Source organism: Octopus bimaculoides, chromosome 3 (genome assembly GCF_046866305.1).
Source record: "Octopus bimaculoides isolate indiv1 chromosome 3, ASM4686630v1, whole genome shotgun sequence".
Lineage (NCBI taxonomy): Eukaryota > Metazoa > Mollusca > Cephalopoda > Octopoda > Octopodidae > Octopus > Octopus bimaculoides.
In genome coordinates this window covers 54,904,891-54,929,834 of record NC_142930.1, presented here as the reverse complement: position 1 = coordinate 54,929,834, position 24,944 = coordinate 54,904,891, and the positions used below count along the sequence as shown (strand labels likewise).

The 24,944-nt window shown below is 36.5% G+C and overlaps 1 protein-coding gene across 1 annotated transcript in view; it reads left to right on the top strand.

The window, feature by feature from the left end:
• LOC106868453 (WD repeat and FYVE domain-containing protein 2) overlaps positions 1–24,944 on the top strand; it is an 89,001-nt gene extending 64,057 nt beyond the window's left edge. Inside the window, exons 4-12 of the mRNA XM_014913727.3 lie at positions 2,929–2,983; positions 4,150–4,300; positions 7,306–7,418; positions 10,440–10,566; positions 12,642–12,747; positions 13,953–14,054; positions 18,568–18,698; positions 21,491–21,599; positions 23,764–24,944. Coding sequence (XP_014769213.1) covers positions 2,929–2,983; positions 4,150–4,300; positions 7,306–7,418; positions 10,440–10,566; positions 12,642–12,747; positions 13,953–14,054; positions 18,568–18,698; positions 21,491–21,599; positions 23,764–23,793 — 924 coding nt within the window. The 3' untranslated portion in view covers positions 23,794–24,944. The remainder of the gene's footprint in view (positions 1–2,928; positions 2,984–4,149; positions 4,301–7,305; positions 7,419–10,439; positions 10,567–12,641; positions 12,748–13,952; positions 14,055–18,567; positions 18,699–21,490; positions 21,600–23,763) is intronic.

Here is a 24,944-nt window from a genome sequence, read left to right as displayed (position 1 = left end):
TGGAGCATTTCAAATTAACTTGTTTTAACTATAGACCTGTTACAGTACAACCAGCAAAATACAAGTTTCCTATCCATGGGCTTGTCGGTTGTTGTGGCCCCTATCCACTTAGCTGCCTGTTTGCATCCTTCCAGCATACCTCTAAGACCTGGCAACTGACACTTTATAGACTTCTGTTCTATTAAGTAGTTCCATAGGTGCAGGCGTGACTGTGTGGTAAGAAACTTGCTTTCCAGCCATGTGGTTCTGGGTTCAGTCCCACTGTATGACACCTTGGACAAGTGTTTCCTACTATAGCCTCGGACCAACCGAAGCCTTTGTAGACACATACATAAATGTATATATCTATGTGTGTGTGTGTTTTCATCCTTGTAACTTGGCAGTTCAGCAAAAGAGACTGACAGGATAAGTACTAGGCTGACGAAATAAGTCCTGGGGTCAATTTCTTCAACTAAAACCCTTCAAGGCAGTGCTCCAGCATGGCTGCAGTCAAATGACTGAAACAAGTAAAAGAGTAAGAGATGAAATTTTGATTAAATTTTACCTTTGATCTTTTTATATGTGTCCTTCAATAAATGTTGGATAGGCAGAATTGTTTGTTGAACAGAATGCTTTGCGCTCTTTGTTTCTGGCCTTTTAGGTTCTGAGCTTATGTTGCCTGTCAACCTTCTAGGATTGATAAAATAAGTACCAACCAAATACTGGGGGTTGTTTTAAGTAACTAATGCTAGTGTCTCCTAAGCTTCTTCAAGCTGCAAGCAGAATCTTGAATGAGTCTTCATACTGTTTGCACTTTAAGGGCAGATGAGAATGTAAACCCTTGAAATTAAGCCTAAGTGGTGGGTTGGTAGGATTGTTAAAGTATCAAGCAAAATGCCACACAATATTTACTCTGACTCTTTATGTTCTTAGTTTAAGTCCTGCTGAGGTCAACTTTACTTTTCATCCGTCTGTGGTCGATAATGTAACATATTTAATAAATGATTTCTCCATCCAAAATTTGTGGTTTTGTGCCTATGTAAAATATAATTTTCATCATCATCATCATCATCATCATCGTTTAACGTCCGCTTTCCATGCTAGCATGGGTTGGATGATTTGACTGAGGACTGGTGGAACCCGATGGCTACACCAGGCTCCAATCTGATTTGGCAGAGTTTCTACAGCTCTATGCCTTTCCTAATGCCAACCACTCCGAGAATGTAGTGAGTCCTTTTACGTGCCACCGGCACGAAGGCCAGTCAGACGGTACTGGCAACAGCCGCGCTCAAAATGGTGTATTTTATGTGCCACCCGCACAAGGGCCAGTCCAGGGGCACTGGCAACGATCTCGCTCGAAAGTCCTTACACATACCGGGGGCACAAGTGCCAGAAAGGCGACAAATAAATGAATGAAAAAAGCAATGAGATGAGTATTGAACAAAATACTTTTTGGCATTTAGGCATCCCATTACATTTTGAGTTTGATAAGATAAGTACCAGAGAAACAGGGAAATACTAGTTTTGATATAATCAAGTTTCTTTACCCATAAATTTGATGCTTGTGTCTTGTGGTATTTAGATGCATCCTTTCAGTGAGGTCAATAAAATACATTCCAGTCAAGCACTGAGTTCTTTGACTACATCTTGTCTCCAAAATTTGTGGCATTATTAATAACTTCAGAATTTACTACTACTGCTGTTGCAGTAAATTAGTAAAATCATTAGGGTACCAGGCAAAATGCCTTGGAATATTTATTCTAACTTTTCGGCAGTGATCAGACAGAATTGTTAGCACACCAGGCAAATTGATTAGCAGCATTTTGTCTGTCTTTACATTCTGAGTTCAAATTCCACCAAGCTCGACTTTGCCTTTCATCCTTCTGGGGTCAATAAAATAGTGCCTGCTGAACTCTGGGGTCGATGTAATTGCATTACCCCCTCTCCTGGAATTGCTGGTCTTGTGCCAAAATTTGAGGTCAATATTTATTCTGGCCCTTTATGTTCTGGGTTCAAATTCTGCCACAATGTCAAATTTACCCTTTATGCCTCCAAGTCAAAAACATAAAGTACCTGTCAAGTACCTATGTTAATTAACCCTTTAATGTTCAGATTGCTCTGTCAAAAGTAATGCTAATGCATCCACATTGTTATGAATTAATCACATGTTATCTTGATGCTTCAAGGTTTTGTTAAAATGATTGTTTAATTTTAGAATGACATTATTGGATAGGTGTGAGAAGCTGGATCTGGCCAGTTTAAACATAAAACGAGGATTTCTGGGCTAGTTTAAATGCTAAAGGGTTAATCAACCAGCCCTTTGTTCCACCCACCATCTCACCCCAACATCTATCAGCCTTGTACCTTGTCTTAGGAATTATTATTGTAACACACACACACACACACACACACACACACACACACACACACACACACACACACACACACACACACACACACACGAGGTTAAGCAGTTTACTTCACAACTATGTGATTTCAGCTTTCTCCTTACATGGCACTGAGAGTAGATGTCTATTTCTAGAGGCACCTGCCGTAAGGTGGCTATAGTAATTGTTACCTCAAGGCTTTGTGAGTAAAATTGTCGGTAGGAACTGTACAAAGCTTGTGTGCGTGTACATGTTCCCCTAGTTTTGATAGTGAGTGTTGCATAAGCATGTATGCAGAATAATCAGTCACCATATAGACACTGCTTTTATTTACAACTGCTGTGATATGTCCAGCTCTCATATGAAAGACTGTAGCAAATATTGCCCTGCTAGGAAGCAAGTGAAGGCTGGTAACAGGAAAAGTGTCTGACCATAGAAAAATTACATCAATAACAAGACTTGTCTGACCTATGCTAGGATAGGAAAGTGAATATTAAAATAATGGTGATATATATATATATATATATATATATATATATATAAATGTTTTTTTTTCTTCCAGGAGTTTACAATTTCTGAAGATTATAATCGGATGACGCATGTCAGGGATTATCTTGGTAAGTTTGAAATCAAAGCCTGTTTTTCTTTAGTCGACAGTTAATAGGTATTCCAACTTTTAATAAATGTAATGTAATATTCCTTCATTAGACATAAAACTTCATCAGGTCGCTTTTGCAGTTTTACGTAATAGTAACAGATACAGTTAATCATTATCTATAAAGTGTCTGTGCGATAATTTTCACTTAAAATCTATTTTTGTAAGTTGAAGCAGATGTTGTTAGTGGAGACTTAACTACAATTACCTTTGCTGTATTAAGGAGCCAAGTAACTCTAGATAAGATCTATCGTTATTTAGCCCCAGGTTAATGTTGTTTGAGTAGGTTTATGATCAGAGATGTTCCACCTGTTACTATCCCATCTTTTTCAGCCCTGTATCCAATGTATCTGTGTTCATAGGTCAAAACTGATCTAGTGATAAATAACAAAATCATACCAGCCTACGTAGAACCATATTGGTGGTGATGATGGTTTTTGTGGTTGTTGTTTGTTTGTTCCAAGCCAGCTCTGATCAAGCAACCCTGTGAATATCCATTCCAGAAATGACCATCCTAATTTTTTTTAGAGATATTTAGGACTACGTTATCTAATGTCATTCTCTCATCTCATAAGATGGTGAGTTGTGATTTAAACAAGATTTAGATACTATTTCTATCAATTTAAGTGACCACATTGATTATAATTGATGGTTAAATATAGTGATATGTTATATAATGAGGCAGGCAAAATAAATCTGAGTTTTAGAATACTTAGTGGTGTTTGTTCTGGCTCTCTACACTCTGAGTACAAACCTCACTGATGTCAATCATACCTTTCATCTTTGCAAGGTCTGTAAAGTACCAGTTAAGTACTAGGTTTAAATCTGATTCTCTCTCATACTACAGAATCGGCTTTGAAAATACTGGCACAACCCTCATACTGTCTGAAGTGCTAGAAAGAATAGAAGACCCTACTGACATAGTTTATTCTCTTGATGTTGGAAAAGATACTCCCCCTTTAAAAGTTGGTGGTTTGCATGTAATGATGAATATAATGGAAACAACAATAACCACAGCAATAGCATTGGTAAAGACTGTGTTGCATGTTTGCTTGTTAATTTATTTCAATACTACCGTTTTTTTCTTTTCTTCACGTAACAAACATTTATTTACTTTTCCTTTTGCAGCCCATTTTGGTCGAGTAAATGCTATTATATTTTCATTGAGCTGTGAATGGGTCCTTAGCTGTGGCAGGGACCGCTATTTCCAGTGGCATTGTTCAGAAACTGGTCGACGATTAGGAGGATATCAAGCCACTTCATGGTGCCTCTGCCTTGAGTATCCTTTAACACTTCTGGTTTACAAATAATTTTATGGTGTGTGTGTGTGTGTGTGTGTGTGTGAATGTGTGCATGTATGTTTGCTAGGTATGTGTGTACATGCTTACTCGATGTACATGTGTGTGTATGTATTTGTTTACATACATAGATAAATATACACTTTGATGTCAAATTATATATATAATTTTAGATGTCCTACAAAATTTCAGGTCTTTTAATTACTAATGTTAAACCATTAGAGATGAAGTTTTTCAAGCTCTGTTATCTTTACATTTATCCAGCAATTTCCTCTACATTTTCCATGGCTACATGGGCTACTCTTCAAAGTGCTTACTCTAGTGCTGCCCTTCATTACATGGGACCTCACTCTGTTGATTCACAACTGTTATGTCCTGAAACCACCCATCTTGTATAACAATATATTGCAAAACCATGCCCTGTGGAGGTGCATGGCTTTATGGTTAGGGTACTGGACTCATGCTCGTAAGATTGTGGTTTTGATTCCCGGACCAGACGATGCGTTGTGTTCTTGAACAAAAGATTTCATTTCACATTACTCCAGTCCACTCCACTGACAAAAATGAGTAAAAATGTGATGGTCAGGCATCCTGTCCAGCTGAAGAATTTACATGTCATGGAAACCAGGAAACCGGCCCTTATGAGTCAGTGTGACTTGTGAAGGAAACTTAAAACTTAAAAGCCATGCCTTTCACTAGCTATTTTACTCTTGTCCATAAGCACCATATGCATCCAATGTATTTGCAATTCACCTAATCATCTCCAGAACTATACCATCTGAAATCACTTTGTTTTCTCAAGAAAAATGTTGCATTCCTTTGAAAAATGATGTGCACTTTGTGATATAATCAGTTACACATTTACCTGAATGCAAAAGATTTGAGGGCCAGTTCTTTATCTTAATGGTTGCGGGCATGAGACATGTATTTCAGAAGCTTGCTTTTCAGTCCTGTTACTCTAGGTTTAATTCCATCATGTATACTTTGTCTTCTGCCTTTACTTTGGGTCAACCCAAAGTGAAATTGTGAGTGGAGTTGGACAGATGGACACTAGATAGAAGCCCATCAAACTGTATTTGTTTTTGAGTGCCAGACCTAAAATAATTCTTGGTTTAATACCATAACTTGGCTATTTCATGATAAGCAGAGGGAGGAGATCTTCAGTTTGAGGATAACTTCATTTCCTGCAGCAGTAAATCATAAGTCATGATTCCTTCCATTCTTTACTGCACCACTCTTAGAAGTCTTGTGAAAAAAAGATCATGAATGCTGCTCTCCTTTTCTGACTATGCCAAAAAAAAAAAAAGGCAGGGGTGAGAAGTAGTGCCAACTCTACTCAGGCTGCAAAACATGCATTATCTTCTGCATCACCCGTGATATAAAATACCACCATTTGAGTCTGAGATTCCAGTCTTTCCAAAGAAAAAGCAACTAATTCAAAACTAACCTCTATCCTATTATTTGTACACATATATGAAACAGAGAATCATCCAGAAAGCTACTTGTGATTAAAATTCTGTCCCCCATCTTTTTGCTTTTTCATTATTCACTTCAACAAGATGCTGAGCTGGCAGAATCATTAGCATGTCAGACAAAACGCTTAGTTGTGGCATTTCTTCTGACTCTGTACATTCTGAGTTCAAATACCACTGAGATCAACTTTATCTCTCATCCTTTTGAGGTCATTAAAATTAGTACCAGTGCAGCACTGGGGTGATGTAATCGACTTCACTCCCTCTGGGGGTGATGTAATCAACTTCACCCTTCCCTCAAGATTGCTGGCATTGTACCAAACATTAGTTAGAAAGAATTATTAAATTCAACATATATTAACTGAACTGTTAACCTCTGTGTTATCTCTTAACCAATCCACTTTGGATATGAAACCTAACTGCAAGTCATTGACTCAGCTGATTATTTCTCTCAAGGATTATTAACACAGTGGTTTGCAGCAATCCATGAAACAATTTATTCTCCACCAACATTCACTCAGTCTCTTCCTTGGATATGGGAGTAAGACAAAGATCATCCAACCTGCTAGAAAAAGCTGTTAAATCTCATATCACACCATATTGTCTTATATAGGACACATTGAATAATGTACTTTGTCAGAGAAAAAAAGACGAGATGGTTATGGCTTAAATTATCCAAATTGGGTGAACAAGCAAACTTGACTACAGACATTTATCACTTTAAATTTCTTTCTCTTTGGTGACCACTAGTGTGACTTCCATAGAGCCAGTTCTGCTGGGTGTCTAGCCCAATGACATGCCATCTTCTTATTTTGCCTTTTCTACTACAATGACTTTTGTTCCTCAGATATACCTATTTGCTTATGACTCTCACCTAGTTACCACCATATCTCCATTACACCCAAGGGCCCTGTGTTAATCTTTTGCATTCTTTCCTTCCTTCACATGATCATACCAACACAGAATATCAACCATCTGGAATTCCTTTTTCCTCACATTGCTGTCACTTTACAGATATATTCAAATCAAAAACCAACTGCAACAGTCTCAGCAGTCAAGCAAAGTCCATGACTCTCGTCCTATTTCTCATGACTGAACCATTAAATAATGGATGTTTCTTTTGTAGTGTATCTACTTCATCATTTCATTTATTTGTAGTATCATATAGGCTTCTTATTCCTTCTCATTTGTATTTTAATATCATTGCCTCTTTCTCCATCTCTTTGATTTCTCTCTCTGTTGCCCTTTCATCCTACCAATATACTGATATCCATATATAGTTAATGTTTATCCACTCACCCCGCTTTCTAACTTTTCTTCACATTTGCATCTACACACAAACATATATTGTTTCTTGTTATCTGACTTAAATTACATTCTAACATTATCCTTTAACCAAGCTTTGAATAAAAGCTTTTGAGATAATCTTTGACCTTTCAGTTCACTTGCTATTCATAATGAGAATAAAATATTCCATTGTGATAACTAATTTATTTTTCTTAACCATTGTTAAGATTTGATGAGCAATCAAAATATGCCTTTGTTGGAGATTATTCTGGACACATATCTGTGTTAAAAGTTAAAAACAACTGTTTTGATTTAATTACTACTTTCAAGGGACATTCAGGTGAGTAATCATCTCTCTAACTCACTCACTCATTCACTTCTGCCACTCTTCCTTCGAGTAATTACCATCTGTTTATTGAGCTAAATTGTAGAGTTTGTAAACAATTTAAACAGGCGCTTCTCAAGGTAGGATGCATGCTACACTGCTAGAGAGCAGCAATATTTTGATGTGACGTTTGTTACTTTGCAATGAAGTATAAGTAACAAATGAATAAAGCTTACAATAAAGTTCTAACTTAAACTTATTTTGAATATATATGTACAGAAAATAGGCTCCATCAAATGTCAGGGGTGAAAGCTAGAAGTAATTAATAGCTTCTGTTATCTAGGTGACCAAGCTAGTAGCGGAGGTGGATGCTCTGAGAGCATAGCTGCTAGAATAACAATAGGTTGGGCAAAGTTCAGAGAGCTCCTACTTCTGTTGGTAACAAAGGGCCTCTCCCTCAGAGTGAAAGGCTGATTGTATGATGCTTGTGTGCAAACAGCCATGCTACACGACAGTGAAACATGGCCTGTGACTGTAGAGAAAATATGAAGGCTTGAAAGAAATTAGGCTAGTATGCTTTGCTGGATGTGTAATGTCAGTGGGTATGTACAACAGAGTGTACGCACCTTGAGAGAAAAGTTGGGCATAAAAGGCATTAGATGCAGTGTGCAAGAGGGACAACTGTTTTGGTATGGTCATGTGATGCATATGGACGAGAGCAGCTGTGTAAAGAAGTGCCAATCTCTAACTGTGGAGGGAAGACATGGGACAAGGTGGTGAAGCATGGTCTTCAAAATGACAAGTGACTGAGACCTTTGGCAATGTGCCATGGTTGAGAAGACCTATGAAGCCAAGTGAAATCATAGTGGTGGCTGGTGCCGGTATCATGTAACTGGCACCCTTCAAATATTAGGTTTCGTGGAGGCAATAAGTGACTGAGACCTTTGGTGATAAGCTGTGCTTGAGAAGACCTGTCAGGCCAAGTAAAACAATATTCATGGCTGATGTCAGTGTCATGTAAAAAGCACCCATTACATTCTTGGAGTAGTTGGCATTAGGAAGGGCATCCAGGTGTAAAAACCATGCCAAATTAGAATGGAACCTGGTGCAGCCCTCCAGCTTACCAGTTTCAATCAAACTGTCTTACCCATGCCAGCATGGAAAGCAGATGCTAAATGATGATATATATATATATATATATATATATATCAAGGTTCTTTCACATGAAATGTCGCATTTTTAGTTATTTGTTATTTCAGTCATTTACAACACTCAATTATGTATACCTTGCATTTAATCTTGACTCTTTTTCTTTCCCAACAATATTGGTATACAAAATTCGTACCCATAAACCTTATGAAAATGATAACAAGCAAGCTATGGATGATTTTCTTGTATGAGTACAAACTGGGTCACTCTACTGCAGAAGCTCGACGGAATATCAAGTGGGCCTTGGGTAATGATTTTGTTGACATCAGAACTGTTCAGAGATGGTTCCAAAACTCTCATTCACGAGATGATAGCCTTGAAAATAAACCAAAGAGTAGGCCAAAATCAGTTATTCGGCATGATCAATTAAATGCTGTGGTTGAACAAAATCCGAGAAGAAAGGTTCAAAAACTTTCAACAGAACTCCAAACATCTTGCACAACTGTTTTTGGACACCTGTAAAAAATTGGAAAAGTCAGGAAAAAAGATATGTTTGTTCCATATCTACTGAACAAGATGCCTCGAAGTATGCTCTTTATTGCTTCTCAACTGGAAAAAGACCATTTTTGCATCAGATCATTACTTGTGATGAGAAATGAATACTCTTTGACAACAGCTAGAGAACAGAACAATGATTAGATGTAGGAAAGTCCCCTAAACACTACCCAAACCCACTATTGCACCCTAAAAAGTTAGTGGTCACTGTATGGTGGTCTGTGAAGGGAATTATTCATTATTCATTTTTGCAACAAGGAAAAACAATAACAGCAACATCATATTACCAGGAAATTGATTGTATGGATGAGAATTTGAAAAAGAAGCAACCCAAACTAGTGAATTGAGATGGTCCAAATTTGCTCTACGACAATGCACGTCCTCACACTCCTCAAGCTACGGTCCAAAAGTTGCGAAGCCTGAATTATGAGATTTTGCAACATCCTCCCTATTCCCCTAATATCTCTCCTACTGATCATCACTTATTTAAGCATTTAGAGCTTTTCATAACCAATAAAACATTCTTAAATAGAGAAGAGATAATTGAAGTATTCGGACAGTTTATCACAGCAAAAGATGATTTTTTTTTTTTTTTTGAAGATGGAATATATGACATAGAGAAACGTTGGGTAAACATACTTTGATTAAATAACTCAGTTCTCTAACACTTCTGAAACATTTTATTGTTACCTTTCAAATACGACATTTCACGTGAAACAACCTAAAATATATAGAGTAAGATAAAGAGACCAATGGCAAAGTTAGAATTATATTTTATGTATAAAGTCTTACAGCTATTTCAGGGAAAATCCAATGTATCCCTTCATCGGAGACGGTAATAGTAGAAGAATGGATTATTACATCTATAAGAGGAGATTTGTAGTAAGAAGTATATATAAAAATGTATATATATATATATATTGTAAATCCGAAAACACAAGAACAAAAAAATGCAAGGACATGGTACATGTAATGTATTAGCAGATACTCAAGAAAGGAAAGAATTATGATTTAAACTTTCGAGCAGACACTCTTCAAGCTTAAAGCTTATGGCGATCATTGTGCAATGACTAAGGAAAATAGTTTAATAAAGGGGCATATAAGCCCTTTACAGAAAAAGGAAGCCGGATAGGAAAGCCTTCTTTCCTCTTCAGTCAGTCTCACTTATAATTCCCGAAAAGTCTTTGTTATGAGATATCTTTTGCTAAAGTAGATTGATTTCAAATGATAATGTTCACAATAAGAAGTTGAATATTATTCGCTATTTTCAAAACAAAGTTTTATTTAATCATGGTTTGTTTTTTTTTAACCTTTCTTTCCAAATGTCAACAGGAAGTGTACGAAGCCTGAGTTGGGATTCCTCTAGAAAATTACTCTTCTCTGGTAGTTTTGACCAATCCATCATTGTGTGGGATATTGGTGGCCGAAGGGGGACTGCCTTTGAATTGCAAGGACATCAGTAAGTTTAAATTTTCTACATCCACTATCTATTTGTTGTAAATATGTATTGTTACTGATTATAGACATAACCATATGATTAAAAGGTTTGCTTTGCCTTGATGTTCTGCAATCAGTCCAACTATACGACACTTTGTGCAAGTGACTTGAGGTGTTATGAGAGAAGTCTTGTGATTGATATTTGGTAGACAGAAACTGTAAAAGTTCATTGGATGGACTTTATCAGTTCTATAGTTCTAAACTTAACCTGTCAATTGGTGTAACACCATCAACTGGTTTGAGGGGTTCCTTTCACTATGTTACAAGCATTTGAACCAGACTTTCATTGTGTTTTTTTTTTCTTTTTGTCTTATCTTCCTTCAGTTTTGGAAACTCTGCTAAATAGGTCCTGGCCACTGCTTCCCACCTTCCTTTTACTTAGCTATAACAAAAAATGTTAGGATCCAGAAATGATTAACAGATCAACAAACATACTACTGAAACTAAACTGTGAAATTAAAGATTTCTATCAGAAATGGTTGTGTGTGCAGTAATAACAGAGATGTAAGCACAACAGTATCTTTCTTCAGAAAGCGTCCTGTAATGATTTACACATACTATTGGTGTGCATGTGTAGTGTGTGTGACTAACTAATCAAGGCTACATCATTCCTATTTCCAAATACTCCAAAGTGATTTTTATATTTTTTACTCAGAAGTATTTTATTTCCTTGTTCTAATCCTTGAAACGCCACAAAGCCAATGGCAATAGTTTTGTTTTTAGAAAATCCTAAGAACAAAAAAGAAAAAAAACTTCAGCATTTAAAAGAAAACAGGAAAAAAAAAATAGTTCAGTTGAAACTTAGTCATGGCCAAAAGTTTGGAACATAGGTCTGAAAATTAGAGTTTTTATATTGACCTTTTAGTATTTAAACCAGTCATATCTGGCCAAAGTATTCAACTTATTTTATATTCAAATTGTCCAGATCTAGCCTCTAACACTGGCCCTACAATATCATTCTAAAAATTAATAGTTACCTCATCAAAATTTCAAAACTACAAGATAATGCATGATTAATTCAAAACAAAGTGAATAAATAAGTATTACTTTTGACAGAATAATGTAAAAACTAAAGGGTTAACTGCCCAAAGTTATATTTGAATCAAATTGTACTTGGGCATAACAATTTTAATTTTTTAAAAAATGTTCCAAAGTTTTGGCCACAACTGTAAACATAATTCAGGCATGTGAGTTAGTGAGTTATCATTTCTGTATATAATTGGCATTGACTAAAAATGTTGTCACTGCCATTGGATAAAATGCTGTTATAGCAGGTTTGGTTGCTATGCTGCTTTGGGGAAGCATTTATGTAATTGATTTGTTTCTAGTTGATCTGAAAAAAAAAAAAACTAAATGGAGAAATACCCAGAAAGAATTTGTACTGCATAGCTCTGTGCATGTGGTTTGTCAAATGTGACTCTTGAAGTGTTGGCAGAGGGAAGTGGCACTTTTTGGTGAATAAATTAACATCTCAGTACTGCAACATGTGTTGTGTAGTTACTATAGTTACTTAGTCTATTGCATAGAAATAAATAACATTTGATCAGTGATGTAACCCAGAGCAGACAATAAAAGAAATAATATATCATATTTTGTAAAGTTTTTGTTGAACACAGTGGCACTGTGCTGGCCTCATAATTCAGAAGTCTATTGATTGAAGCTACCTCTGCAAAGAAATGGACATTATTTTTTATATTTATACATTCCAATTGTGTTGTCTGCAAATATACCAACCATATACATTTGTATATACCTACAGTAGATGCAGATCATATTATGCAATAGAAATTTATACTGAGTCAAGGGGCCCCCCAACTGACTGGAGTACACCAAAACCCAAGTAGTGTAGTGAACAGAGATGACAAAACCAGGACTTTTCACTTAGTGTCATTCATGTTGTATCATTGATACCTATTATCATTGTCTATTTTTCCCCACCACATTTTTTTTTTACCCTAAACTTGCAAATTTGATTTCTCCATTTAAATGGGATTTTAAAAAAATTGCTTTATATTTATGTTACTTGCTTCATTCCAGTGACAAAGTTCAAGCTTTAATATACTGCCCAATTTCTAACCAATGCTTGTCTGGTGGTGATGATTGTATGGTAGCATTTTGGAATATGTATGGGAAACGAGTTGAGGTGTGTATTAATTAATTTACTGCATTGATTTGTTTTTATTTTCATAAGATTATAATATTCCAAACTTAAATTCCTCTTTCGTAAATGTACAAAAATTCGATGACTTTTATCTCAGATTGTTGTCAGCTGTCATAGGATTTGGTATGGTCATAATCTAAGGCTGGATTTGAACTAAGAACATATATTTGTAAATATCAGTGACATCCTAAAAATCTATGTTCCTTTTTCAAATTCAACCTGGTACTAACAAGTGATAACAATTCTATTTGTACTGGATCTATGATTAGTTCAGTAATTTCACAGACACTATTTGTGACCTGCCTCTCTCCTTATGTCACTTCCATTGTCTTCAATATCCTGTTTCAAGACACTTATCCAGTTCTTTTTACAACTATTGCCAATACATGAAGTGCTTTTGTTATTTTTTCCTGAAGGAAAATCTCATTTGTGAAAATATATTTTTGTGAGTGGATAGCTTTGACTATATCCAGGACAACTTTTATAATCATAAAGCAATATCTCCTTATACTGGTGACTAAAGTGTGTGTATATGTAGGACTCTCCCATCAAAGATGACATATGAACATTCAACTTTTGCTGAACGACCTGCACAAATGATTTGTTTATAGTGATCAAATGTTTGTGCTGCACATTAACTCACTCTCTCCATCAAACCAACGTTGTTTGAACAAGTGCACTGTGTAATATGCATCAGGTGTCAAAGTAATTATAGAACAATGCGGATGAAGTATTTTGCTCAAGAACACAATGCATCCACCAGTCTAGGAATTGAAATCCTGATCGCAACATTGTGACTGTAACACCCTAACCATTAAGCCATGCACCTTTATACATATATGTATGTGAATATATCTTGTGTGACTCTGAGTTACCATTTATCTAATGTTGGCATAGAGGGTCTCCTTTTAAGAAGTGGCAAGTACATAGTGCTACCCACTTCAACAACACCCTCTGACCTTTGGGGGCTTTTAGAGGAATTCACTTTATTGCGAGCATTCAGACCATGTTCGTGGAAAGGGGTTTCATGACTTCACAATGCACCAACACCCTCTACGCTTCCTAAGATGTTAAAAGCTAAAACTAGACATATATTGCAGAATCTTAAAATGATATGAAACATGTTTTAGTCACTTTTGCTGTTTAATGTAAACATTATAAAACTTCTTATATTGTTTTGTTTGCAGACTCCAGATTGGGCTGAAAGTGATATTTGTCAAAAGTGTGATGCACCATTCTTTTGGAATGTTCAGAAAATGTGGGAGCAAAAAGTAATTGGTAACAGACAGGTATGTTATAGTTTGTACAATTGTGTTCTGTATAGTGTCATATCATGTTGTATAATTCTGAGATTTCAGCTCTGCTGTTATTTATCTTAAATGGAAATTAAAAAATATAAAATGCTGACTATAACAGCAACCACCATTGTCACTACTATCATTATCACACTCTTAGAATTTCCACTGTTAAGATTATGGTGTAGATGTTTAATACTGAAATATTGGTTTGAGTGGGATTGTGGTTAGTCAATTACATTGATCCAGTACACAACTGGTACTTATTTTATCAACCCCCCAAACAAAGGATGAAAGACAAAGTTGACCCTTGTGGCACTTGGACTCAAGACATAAAAACGGACAAATGCCACTACTGGCACAGTAATGATGATGCCAACTTGCTGCCTTTTAATAATGAAATATTAAATATTGATTTCTAACTGTTTAATAAGTACTTTGTGAAACTACAGAAGTGCTTCTGTATCAGTTAACCTAAGCTTAAATATATAATTACCATTTTGATTTTGGGGATCACATTTTCTAAACCGTAATTCTTACATTTCCCTCTGACACACACACGTGCACGCGCATGAAGATGCTGGTCACTGCTAGAAACTAGACCAAGAAATACAGTTCTATATTTAAGAGATGAGGAATTATTTACATTATCTACATTTGACGGATATTCGTCCTCATCTTGTTTGTTGTTAACACAACGTTTCGGCTGATATACCCTCCAGCCTTCTTCAGGTGTCTTGAGGAAATTTCGAACCTGGGTTCTCATTCCTATCGATGTTACTATTATTATTATTATTATTATATTATTATTATTATTATTATTAATCAGGTCGCTGCCGTGAATCGAACTCGGAACCTTGGGGTTAGTAGCCCGCGCTCTTAACCACTACGCCACGAGCATATGGTGTAGTGGTTAAGAGCGCGGGCTACTAACCCCAAGGTTCCGAGTTTGATTCACGGCAGCGACCTGATTAATAATAATAATAATAATTATAATAATAATAATAGTAACATCGATAGGAATGAGAACCCAGGTTCGAAATTTCCCCAAGACACCTGACGAAGGCTGGAGGGTATATCAGCCGAAACGTTGTGTTAACAACAAACAAGATGAGGACGAATATCCGTCAAATGTAGATAATGTAAATAATGTAGACCAAGAAAGATTTAATTTAACTCAGTCCAACTATATTATCAAATCAGTTATAAGAATTGGATGAGATATGATGGCTCAGCCATCTCTCCCCAGTTCTTATATTAATCATTAAAATTCAGAAATACAACACCACGAGGGATAACGGTAACAACAGATCAATAATTTATTCTAGGTTGGTGTAGAGCCGTTTCGTTCATGGGTGAACAGGCATTCCACTAGAATACCAAAGGAAGCTTCGACCACATGTCGGGGTCAAGTTGGGACAGCCTGGTAGAACGTCCTGTCACGACGGCTGCTGGATGGATAAGAAAGAGAACGCTATTGCTTTCTCTCCACCTGTTGCATTGCGCATGCGTGCTCGGGTACTTCCACTGACGGCTAGTCCCTTGCACATGCGCAATGGCACTTCCCAAGATGGCGGCCACACGCACCACTACAAGCTAGCCTGTTGTGTACAAAAGATAATCTAGTGATAATTTTTGTTTGTAAGTAACAAAATGACAGCATACCATAATGCTTAATCTATTACTCTTGTGGTTCACTTGACCAGGAGATAATAGACAGTTTTCTGAGGACAGGACATTAAGCCTGTTGGCAATTTGTCCCTAAAATTTCTCTCTGATAGAAACGTTCAACCCAGAAACATAACTGATTGTATTAATTTTTCATAGGCTACGTAATACTGGAGCCAGAACAATAGATGATTTATGACACCCAAATAAGTCATCATAAACATTTGCTCTTACTTCAGAATTCATTGTAGGTGTTTCAGTTGTGAAATATCAGATTTTATAGTTGACTGCCTCATGTTCAACTATTGCCTGCAGCTGTTTTTGTTGTTTTTTTTTCATACTAAATCATCTTTGAATATTAATAGTATAGTCACAAGGGATTTAATTCTGTAAGCAATCAGATTGTCAGTATATTAGCACTAGTTTCTCAGTAATTTTTTTTTTTCTTTTCCTTGTCATAGGTAAGGTTTTGCTCTCGATCCTTTACAAATCCTTCAAAACTAGAAAAAGGGAAGAAGTTATCATCAGCCCAAGAAACCTGCCTGACTGCTTACAACAGAGTGGTGTTAAACTGAGTGACAAATAAGAGGCTAGATGATTGTCTGTTTGCAACATCTTTAATTATTAACCTTATCATAGTCTTTGTATTGTGCTTCAGGGAAAAGCACTTAACTCTACTTGCTTGACTAACTGAAATTTACACTTTGAAGGTCTGTCTACAATAGGAATAAAATAGAACCATACATCCTCTCTTAGAAGACAGCCGGCCCAGAAACGTTAGCACACCGGACGAAATGCTTAGCAGTATTTCGTCTGTCTTTATGCTCTGAGTTCAAATTCTGCTGAGGTCAACTTTGCCTTTCATCCTTTCAGGGTCGATAAATTAAGTACCAGTTGCATACTGGGCTCAATCTAATCGACTGCCTCCTCCCCTCCCAAAAAACTCCAGGCCTTGTTCCTAAAGTGGAAAAGAATACTTTTTGGTCCGTTTACTGCTTCTATCTCAGAGATTTTCTAATAGACTAGTTTCCTAGTTACAAAATCTGTGATTGTGTGACACTGTATTGTCTATATATTGCAAGTAAAGTTAAACTGCTGCCATGCCCGGCAACGAGTACCCATCACCGAAGAGATCCAATACAGATTAAAACTATGTGGTCTGGTGGTCTTGAGCTAGGGTGGCAAGAGTTATCTCCCGCTTGCAATAAATATCAAGTGTGCGAGACACTCTGAATAAACCAGCTGGAGATGATGTCTTCCTGGGGTTAAATGTCCTCTCTTAGAGGACAGCCACGTTAAAGTGGCCATAAACAATATGTAATAATAATATTTTACAAATATTAAACGACAATACCATAATTTTTTTTTTGTACTGGAGAAAATGACTATCAATCAGCATGATAGGTGAAAATACTCCAGTGCTCTAATAAAGGAATGCAGGACTTTACACGAAGTAATATTTTCTGTAAAACTTACAGTATAAACTTATATGAAGAATATCCCATTCATCCATTGAAAATAAAGAGTAATGCATTCATATTCTTTATTTCTGCATCTTTACAACAGATACTGATTGCAGCCTTGGCCTTGTGCTTTTTCATCCTTTTGAAATGTTTTCAAGCAGAGAGGAATAAGCTTGTTTTGATCTTGTGGGTGTGAAACTGAGCATAAAAGATTAAGAGAAAGAAACTGAGTGTTAAATTAAATGTTGGGTGTGTGCTATAAATGGATGATACAAAACTTAAGAACCTATTGGGAGAAGTCAGACATTTTGAGAAGATGTCTGAGGAGTAGTAATTGGAACAGCCCTCAGAGCATTTACCTCTCACAGAAAGGATATGTAATGAAGACATGCATAATTAAATTACTTACAATGGAAGTATGATGAGAGATATCTCATTTAGCCTCAAGTGAACTATGATCAAGCATATCTATGGTCAAAGAGTTTTCAATATGTTCGTCCCATTTTTCCAGACACATATATATATATATATCGTCATCATCATCATCATCATCGTCATTTAACGTCCGCTTTCCATGCTAGCATGGGTTGGACGATTTGACTGAGGACTGGTGAAACCAGATGGCTACACCAGGCTCCAGTCTGATTTGGCAGAGTTTCTACAGTTGGATGCCCTTCCTAACGCCAACCACTCAGAGAGTGTAGTGGGTGCTATTATGTGTCAGCCGCACGAAGGCCAGTCAGGCGGTACTGGCAACGGCCACACTCAAGATGGTGTATTTTATGTGCCGCCTGCACAAGAGCCAGTCCAGGGGCACTGGCAGCGATCTCGCTCGAAAATCCTACGAAGGCCAGTCAGGTGGTACTGGCAACGGCCACGCTCAAAATGGTGTATTTTATGTGCCACCCGCACAAGAGCCAGTCCAGGGGCACTGGCAATATATATATATATATATATAATCTAATTTCAATAATAGGATAAAAATCTTTTACAAGAATTTTATCAGGAAGCTAGTGTACAAAAAAATTCATAAGGGAAATTTCTATTCCCAAGAATATAATTATTCGTTTATATTTATATAATGGCATTACTACAGAATAATGCCACACACCAGACATCCGAATTAAACACATTCGGTACTAAAATGTGTTTATTTGGGAAGTCTGGTGTGTAGCATTATTCTGTAGTAATGCCCTTATATAAATATATATATATGATTATGTCCCTTCAAAATAGTTGGCGTGATTTGGCTGCTATTTCTAGCAGTTGTTAAGTTGCTCACTTAAGGGCTTATGAGGAATAGATGTAAAATGATGGTAATTCATGTCTCCTAACTTTATCTCTTTCTGTATAATTTTTTGTTTATTTTCTTGCAGCACCATTGCCGAAAGTGTGGTCGTGCTGTATGTGGCAAGTGTAGTGGTAACAAAACAACTATTCCTCCACTTGGTTATGAATATGAAGTACGTGTTTGTGATCAATGTTTCTCTGGCATAACAGATGAAGAGTAAGTATGGCTGTTGCAGTTCATCCTTCTTTCTTATTAATTTATTTTATGAATTCCAGTTTTATTGCTGCGTATGTTGAATGTATGGAGGCACATGTCTCAGTGGTTAAAGTGAGAGGCTCACTATCATGAGGTGGTGAGTTCAGTTCCTGGACTGGGCTGTGTGTTGTGTTCTTGAGCAAGACACTTTATGTCAGGTTGCCCCAGTTCATTCAGCTGTAGAAACGAGTTGGTGTCAAGCAGTATCAACTTTTGCCTTTTCCTTGGATAGCATCAGTGTTGTGGAGTGGGGAGGATGGTATGCATGGGCAACTGCTGGTTTTCTATATGCAACCTTGCCTGGACTTGTGCCTCGGAGGGTAACTTTCTAGCTGCAATCCCACGATCATTCATGACCAAAGGGGGTTTTTTATCTTATATGTTGAATATATGATGTGTTTATTACTGGTCAGATAGCGACATGGTTAGTGGGTCTCACATACTGACACTGAGATAATTATAACTCTAAGTTGTTAACGATCGAGCAGACCAATGATCAAAAGCATTCTAGCCATGATCATCAGGCCTTTTTTTTTTTTTTCACCTTTCAGACTTAGACTACCTTAACCTTTGGTAAGGTGTGGTTTGAAGGGGACCAGATCTATGGATGGAGCAAAGTACCAGATAGAAAGAAGGTGACATATGGGGTATACTTGTACAGTAGATAGCCATAAAAGTTCACTGACAGCTCAGGAAAGAATGGAAGGAAGCAGGGGACAAGAAACAGTATCAGGTGGTAGCGACCTGGATTGGAAGCATACCATGTCCTGGATTGCAAAGCAGTGTGTCTATATGAACAGGATGCTATTCGCACAATGTGTGTACATAATGATGGCAATGTGCTTAAACCTCTCCAATGCTGATAAGAGGCATGGAATTGTTATTATGAAAATTCATTGAATTAAGAGAATACATGGAATAGAAAGGGAATAATTCAAGTGCACCAAATATAGGAACCACTATATGGTGGCTATCTGGTCAAAATGGTCAATAACCATTTAGCATTCAGGTTACTTTTGTCAAATGTAATGCTTATTTATGAGGTATCAAAAGGTTCCTGGATCAGTCATGTTTAATAAAAAAAAATAACTTATTTACTTAACATCATCTCCTTTGAAATAGTCACCCTGTGCAGCAGTACACTGATCCCTGCATTTCTGCCACTTTTGGAATCCAACCTGGAAGTCATTTTCCATACATGAGTCAAGCACGTTCTGCAATTCGCTCAAGATCTCCACAACAGTGTTAAAATGGTGACTCTTGAGCTGCATTTTCATCTAGGAGAAGAGATAGAAGTCCACGGGTACTGAATCTGGTGAATAGGACAGATGTGGAAGCAATACTATGTTGTTTTTCGCAAGAAACTCACAAGTGAGGAGAGCTTGGTGACAGGGTGCATTGTCGTCATGAAGAATCTAATTTTTTGCACTTCACAGATCCAGTTGCTTTAGCTGAATGTCTTCCCTCAAATACTTTAAAATGTTGCTGTAGAACCCTTGATTGATGGTTTGACCTTGGAGTATGAATTCTCAATGCACAACACCACATTTCCAAAGGTGACGCTCGTGGCAGGTCTTCCAGTTTGCTCATCATCTTCCAGGGACGTTCTACTTTTGAAACACCTGTGCCACTTGAAGCATTGTGTACGACCTATTGCCTCATCGCCGTACACTTGCTAAGGCATGCTCAATGTCTCTAGCAGACTTCCCAATAGCCTATTATCTTTGAAGAAAAGTGCCAAACATCAAAACTGAGCTGAGAATCAAAAGGTCTATAAGTAAATCAAGCAAAGGTTGGAAGAAAGATTGAAAGATTCTTCTGATTTCTGAGAAGTGGCCATGCTCAGTATGTAATGTAGAAAAGAGGCAGATAAGAATTCACCATGAAAACTGTGGGTACACAATGAATTCAAAGGGATTGCAGACAGGCTGACAAAGAAGGAACTTTGTATGTAGCAGACACCCCATTCCTTCTCTCTCAGTGAAAGGTGGACTATATCATGCTTGTGTACAAAGTATGATATTGAATGGTAAGGAAACATGGGCCCTGAATGTGGAGGATGTGAAGATAGAAAGAAATGAGGTGAACATATATTCAGTTGGATGTGTAACATTGGTGTGCATCAACTTTGGGGAACAAATGCACTGGAGACAAACTAGATATAAGAAGAATCAGCTGTAGTGTGTAAGAGAGAAGGCGACTGCACTGGCACACAGACTTGGGATGCCTACGGAGAATGACAATTGGGTTAAAGAGTACAAAGTGATTCAAGTGTATGGAACCTACAGAAGACAGGATGAAGTGAAAAATGATCTCGGGAATCTCACCCTCATGAAGATGATAGAGGAAAACAAGAGCAAGATTCTGTACTGGAGAAGATTCTTCCAACTCATGGGTGTATTTTAAAATATTAATGCAAAAACAATGTGCTGTATTGCAGACATTACCATAGAAAAGAATGTAAAATAGTAGTGTAACTCTTGTTATCATTGGTTTTAATCTTTTTAATACCAATTTTCCCATGTTGTTTTCATCGCAAGAATAAGATTTCAGTTAGCCAACTCCAGTATAATAGAGTTGTAGTTATTTTACTTAGCCTGTCCAAAATCTTGAGCTTGTTTAAGCACACAGGTAATTTTTACACTTTTGAAAAACAGTTTTAAAAAACCCATATAGCTGACAGAATAGATTTAATCCAAATGGTTATTTTTGTTCTCCTTTTTAAAAAGGCCAATTTAAAATTTTAATTGCAGAAGAGCTCCTCTTGCAACATTTCATGATGCCAAGCATAGTATTGTATACATGCATCTTGATGCAACACGCAAAAGACTCCTCACAGTTGGTAAAGACAGACTTATTAAGGTATGCAATAGAAATAGAAACTACTGCCATATTTGTTTCATTTCAGTTTTTCTGTGATTTGCAGATATTTTGTTGTTGTTTTAGTCTGAGGTTGGCTTTCTTGAAAGATCTGTGTGATCTAGGCCAGGGGTTTTCAAACTGTGGTCCGTGGACAGCAAATACTTTTTATGGGCAATTTGATTTTATATATGTTTTTTAATCGAAATCTTTTAATTGACAATAAACCTATTTGTTAAATACTGTTAAATAAAGAAATGTAAAAATATGTTATTTTAAGCAAATATTTATCTATAAATTTCATAAGCGTTTATTAGGAGGTCCCTAAGGTAAAGCCTGAAATATAAAGGGGTCCGCAAGTCAAAAAGTTTGAAAACCCCTGATCTAGGCGACCTTGAGAATCAAGATGGGCAATAACTACGCCAGCTTGTAAGTTGAAATCCAGATCATCACCCAGTTCACTGAACTACTCATCCTAGCGTTATGTGATCGTTACGTTGATGACTGTATCAGCACAACTTCTACATCACCTTTGTCATCGCTTTTCACCCTGCCCTTAAATTCACATCTATCAACTTCTTGGACATTTCCATATCCATTAGCTGTATCTTTTACAAACCCATTATTTTCTATTTCTATCTCTCAATGTATCTCTCATCCCACTCACACAAAATCTGCCATCCCCTTCTCACAATTCTTACACCTCTGTATCTATAGCCTTGATTCTGAGATTCAGTATCAGCATATAGTCCACTACTTCATGTGTGTTAGCTCCAAATGGTAAACATTATCTACTTCCTCAACCATGATGTCAACTGTACCTCTGCCCTCATGGCTTATCTTCCCCCATCACCAACTGCATCCTTTTTACCTCCCTACCATCTTGCCACATTACCTCTCCTGTGCATTTTCCTACTGTACCTCCATCTCCTTGTCTGACCCCACTATTTTCCTTCCTGTTAACACACCCCCAATCTTCATAACTTAGTGATCGATCATTCTTCCACATCCCAGAACACTCGAACCAGACCCTTTGCTGCATTTGTCCTTTATGCATCACTATTTCATGTCCCACTACAAACATTTATTACATAAATTGTCAGCTATGCAGCCAGTTGTATATAGGTGACACTGGTCAAAGGTTATTTGGATCAGTTTAAAGGGCTCTTGCTAGACATCTGATGCCACAGCACTTGATCACATGGGGTTCACTATTTCAATTTGCCTAACAACAGTTTTTTGCACCTTTCCTTCTCCAGTATTGTCTTACACCATAGTTCTCTACCCCAACTAGAAGATGAATTGGATCTGATCTTCTGTGTTGGCATGATACATTTTCATGACTTGAACTTAATTCTTCTTTAGCTGCTTACATCCACACCCATACACAAAATATCACCACTCACAAGTACAGCCTTCAGTTGTTGATGTGTAGTTTTTCATCCCCTGCAACAAAATATGCTTAGAATTTGTATGCTTACATCTCTCTTTACCTATCAACATCTTTCCTCTTTCTACTATGCAACTTCATTTCTTCTTTCCAAATTTTTTTTTCTTTACTTTTTCATCAGAGGCAAACTCAACCATTCTTCAGTTTCTCCTTTGCAGCAGTGAACTAAACTATAGGTTGTACAGTCCAGATTCTTTCTGCTTTGCCCCTGAGAGTTTTTCCTCTATAATACTACATTTAACTTGGATGGCAAACTAGCCAATCAGATTACATTAAATATTTCATGATGGTCAAATGTGTTCTAACTATGAATGTCATCAATATGTTTAGAAGTACATTATTTCATTTCTTTTTAGTACAACAGTAAGGTGTAATGAGAGGTTTGACTGCTAGTCTTAGCAGATTGAGTCCGTGTATATTGGTTCCCTTGTTGGCATGTAAATATCATGAGTTGATCATGTCTGTAAATATGAGTTTATTTTAAATAAGTCTAGCATAACATCAAGAATGGTGCCAATTATAAAACACCCACCTCCCTTTTTCTTTATTATTGTTAATCACTCCAATTAATACAAATACATTTCTAAATATACATCTTGTACAGAATATATGGGAAATGTGTTTATAAAAACACAAAACAAAATAATATAGCTGTTGAATGTACACCTGTAACATTTTCATTGATTTTGATGGTCTTTATTCTTTATTTATTTCCAGATGTGGGATGTAAGTAGTGTACTACATTGAAAACAGTTGCCACAGATTTAAAATGGACTTTATGGTTACCTTACATTTCATATTTCTCTGGTCTTCTCACTGGGTTAGTTGAACAACCAGTACATGATAACTCAAAATCTCCAACAGAAATTAAATACTTAAATCAAAATATTTCTTGTGATCCTCACCTGGTTTGAGACAACCTTTTGCCAGAGAGACTGAAATCTTTTGAGATTAAATACCACAAATTGCACCATTCGAAATTCTTGTTGCCAGAGAGGCTCTAAAGAATAATGAATGCATTCTCCTGTCTGATATCAAGTATTGATACATACAGTATCAATTTTTTTTTTTCTATCCCTTCCCTCCTCAGAATCAATTTAAAAATAAAGTACATCATGATCACACTTTTCCACACACCTCCACACGTATTCTCAAAACATTGCCCCCCCCCTCTCTCTCTCTCCAATTCTCGCTACACATTTAGTAAGTAGAAAGGAAAAAAGTGCTGATACAAAACCATTTTCTTTTATATAATTTGTTAGTTAACTTCAGCCTACTTTTCCCGTGTTTCAGAAAAACCCTTACAAATTCTTAACGGGGCAGAAAGAATAATTACTTTCTTCCTATTAAAAATATCTGTGTTAAAACAACAGACATGTCCAAACTTTACAAAAGTATATTCAATCTCACACTTTGCTTCCTTTCTGTTAAGACATTATCTGAATTCTGACTATTGATAGTTATTTGTTGCGATATATTAATCAGAAAATCATGGGGGTGGGACTACATTTGAAATTTACATGTATATGAAATGTGTGTGTGTGTGTGCGTGCATGTGTGTGTGTATGAGGTATATACTTTACACTCAACCAAATGTTAGTTTAATTGTACATGCAAGAAGAGATCTTTGTTGTCCAAAATAACTATTTTTTAAACAACTTTATCCTCTAATATTCTTTGTAAATTATTTTGTTTTTCAAGTTTAGGATTGTATATTATAATAAATTACCTTGCAATATTTTTCTTTAATATAACGTTTTTGCAACCAGATCGTTCTTTCTACAAGATTTCCTGTCTTGTAAATTTCCAAAAGTTATTTTCAAAAGATTACTAAAGCTTCTTGCTTATACATAATAAAGACTACATTCACAAGGAATGTTCTAATTGGTATAATTAAA